Genomic DNA, 1,956 nt, shown 5'->3' with positions numbered 1-1,956 from the left:
AAGAGTATTTGTTTTTAAGGCCCTGGATCTTCAATGATTAATTTAGGAACATTTTTCAACTCTGACATCCAGGTAAATAACAATATATCAAGGAATATAAATATCTAGGTAGACACAACCTCGATCGGAAATGCTCAAAAATAAAGACCATCTAAACTAACTGATAGACCAACTTAACATTCTCCTTGGACACTATGCTCCTTTATCCATTTTAACAATTACAGAGATTACCACCACCCTAAAGGAAAAGGTGAAAATATTATTCAAATACATATGAAGAGGCCCCAGCCTCATCCACAGAAGTTCACCAACAATCTTGATTCATTACTATATGTCAGAAGCAAAGGAAGAAGCTAAAAGTGAAGCCCTTTGACCTACTTTGAAAATAACTTATAAGTAGTACACAGCCTAATTACTCAGTATAAAGATTTAAAACTCCGTTAAAGTGGTTGTCTTTAGAAACCATATAGGAGAAAGGAGACAACTTTGTATAGACAATAAGGAATATGAGTATTGTAGACTTGTTCTTTATACCCAAATATAGAAGATCCTAGAAAATCTAAGCTTCACCTTTCTAACTGCTGTCCCATTAATCACAGCCAAATCCCCACTGTTCCTTATATACTCTATTCCCTTAGATCTTTTCTACGCCATTTGCTGCTTTGCTTTGCTTTTTCAAGTTACTCTAACAAGATCTATTATAGCCCCATGTGATTTCCACAAGGGACCTCTGCCCTACACAGATGTCCAAAAGAACATACTTTTACTTACCTTTAATCGTCTCACCATCTCCTCTTTAGATATTTTATCTGAGATTTCCTTGACCCCAGGCGGGTATGTAATTTTTCCATCATTGGTCCTAGTCTTTGAATGAGCCATGACAGAAATATTTCTACCCCTAAAACAAGAAAACTATTAGATGCAAACCAAAAAATAGATACAAACATTCTTAACAAACATAAATGGTAACCTTCCCCACCAACCAAAATTTATAACTACCTCCTAATTTACAGTAATTTACCATTTAATGAAAATCACTCTATTGAACATTTCCCAAAATTATTTTTAGAAAACAAAACTTATTTTTACTTTCATTTCCTCAGTGGCAAGCTTTGTTATTTGCCCTAACCCTCCAACTAAAAATAATAATAGTAAGCTAGAGAAAAAGAATAAAAAATAAATACTTTTTAAAAGCACCACAAAGTACTCAAACTAAAACCTAAGAGAAAACAGGAATCCAGGGAAGTAAGTGGGAACAACTGGGACATTATAGCTACTTACACTCTGAAAGCATCTGTCAATTCTGACAAATGTAGGATTCAGTTTTGATGGTCTTATAGGGCCAGGGGAACAGAAGTGTATCTGCACCTATTAAGGCAGACAGTCAAAGAGGAAACTCTCCTGACATAATGTAGGCCACCACCCTACCCAAAGAAGATATACCTGCAAAGGAGAAGGTAAACTAGAAATGAACACCTCCTTCCCCAGCCCCACCTGCCTAGAGGGAACCGCTGAGAAGGCTGCTTTGGTGCCAAACAGAGAAGGGCAACACGAATACAGGGAAGGAACAGGTAATTAGTTTTGGCCATGTGCCTGCACACTTGTTGGGGTTGACATGACCTAAGTGGCCCAGAGAATCTCAAAACATGCACTCAAGAGACTCCCAGTTAATACAGTCGCAAGCACCTAACATAAGTAAATCCAAGTCCTGCCTAGAGAAGGGTGCCTTCATCCTAAATATCAAAGAATCCCCACTATGATGTTTCTAGAACAATGAGCAGTATCAAGTCAAAAATAACCAAGCAACTATGAGGGAGAACAGGCAGAAATACCAGATAACAGAAAGAGACTCACAATTTTTGATAGTATAACTATCAAAGATTGTAGAACTATTATAATCTTAAAGAAATAAAAGACAATTCCAAAAATATCTACAGGAAAAAAAAATTATAAAGA

The 1,956-nt window shown here is 36.3% G+C and overlaps 1 protein-coding gene across 4 annotated transcripts in view; it reads right to left on the bottom strand.

Moving 5' to 3' along the window:
* PDS5B (PDS5 cohesin associated factor B) overlaps positions 1–894 on the bottom strand; it is a 121,657-nt gene extending 120,763 nt beyond the window's left edge. For all 4 annotated transcript variants that reach the window (XM_011997814.1, XM_011997815.1, XM_011997817.1 and 1 more), the window contains exon 1: positions 772–894. In XM_011997814.1, coding sequence (XP_011853204.1) covers positions 772–879 — 108 coding nt within the window. In that variant the 5' untranslated portion in view covers positions 880–894. The remainder of the gene's footprint in view (positions 1–771) is intronic.
* Positions 895–1,956: the final 1,062 nt, after the last annotated feature.

Source organism: Mandrillus leucophaeus, unplaced genomic scaffold (assembly GCF_000951045.1).
Source record: "Mandrillus leucophaeus isolate KB7577 unplaced genomic scaffold, Mleu.le_1.0 Scaffold549, whole genome shotgun sequence".
Classification (NCBI taxonomy): Eukaryota; Metazoa; Chordata; class Mammalia; order Primates; family Cercopithecidae; genus Mandrillus; species Mandrillus leucophaeus.
The sequence above is the reverse complement of the archived record's forward strand: the minus strand, read 5'-3'. Positions and strand labels throughout refer to the sequence as shown.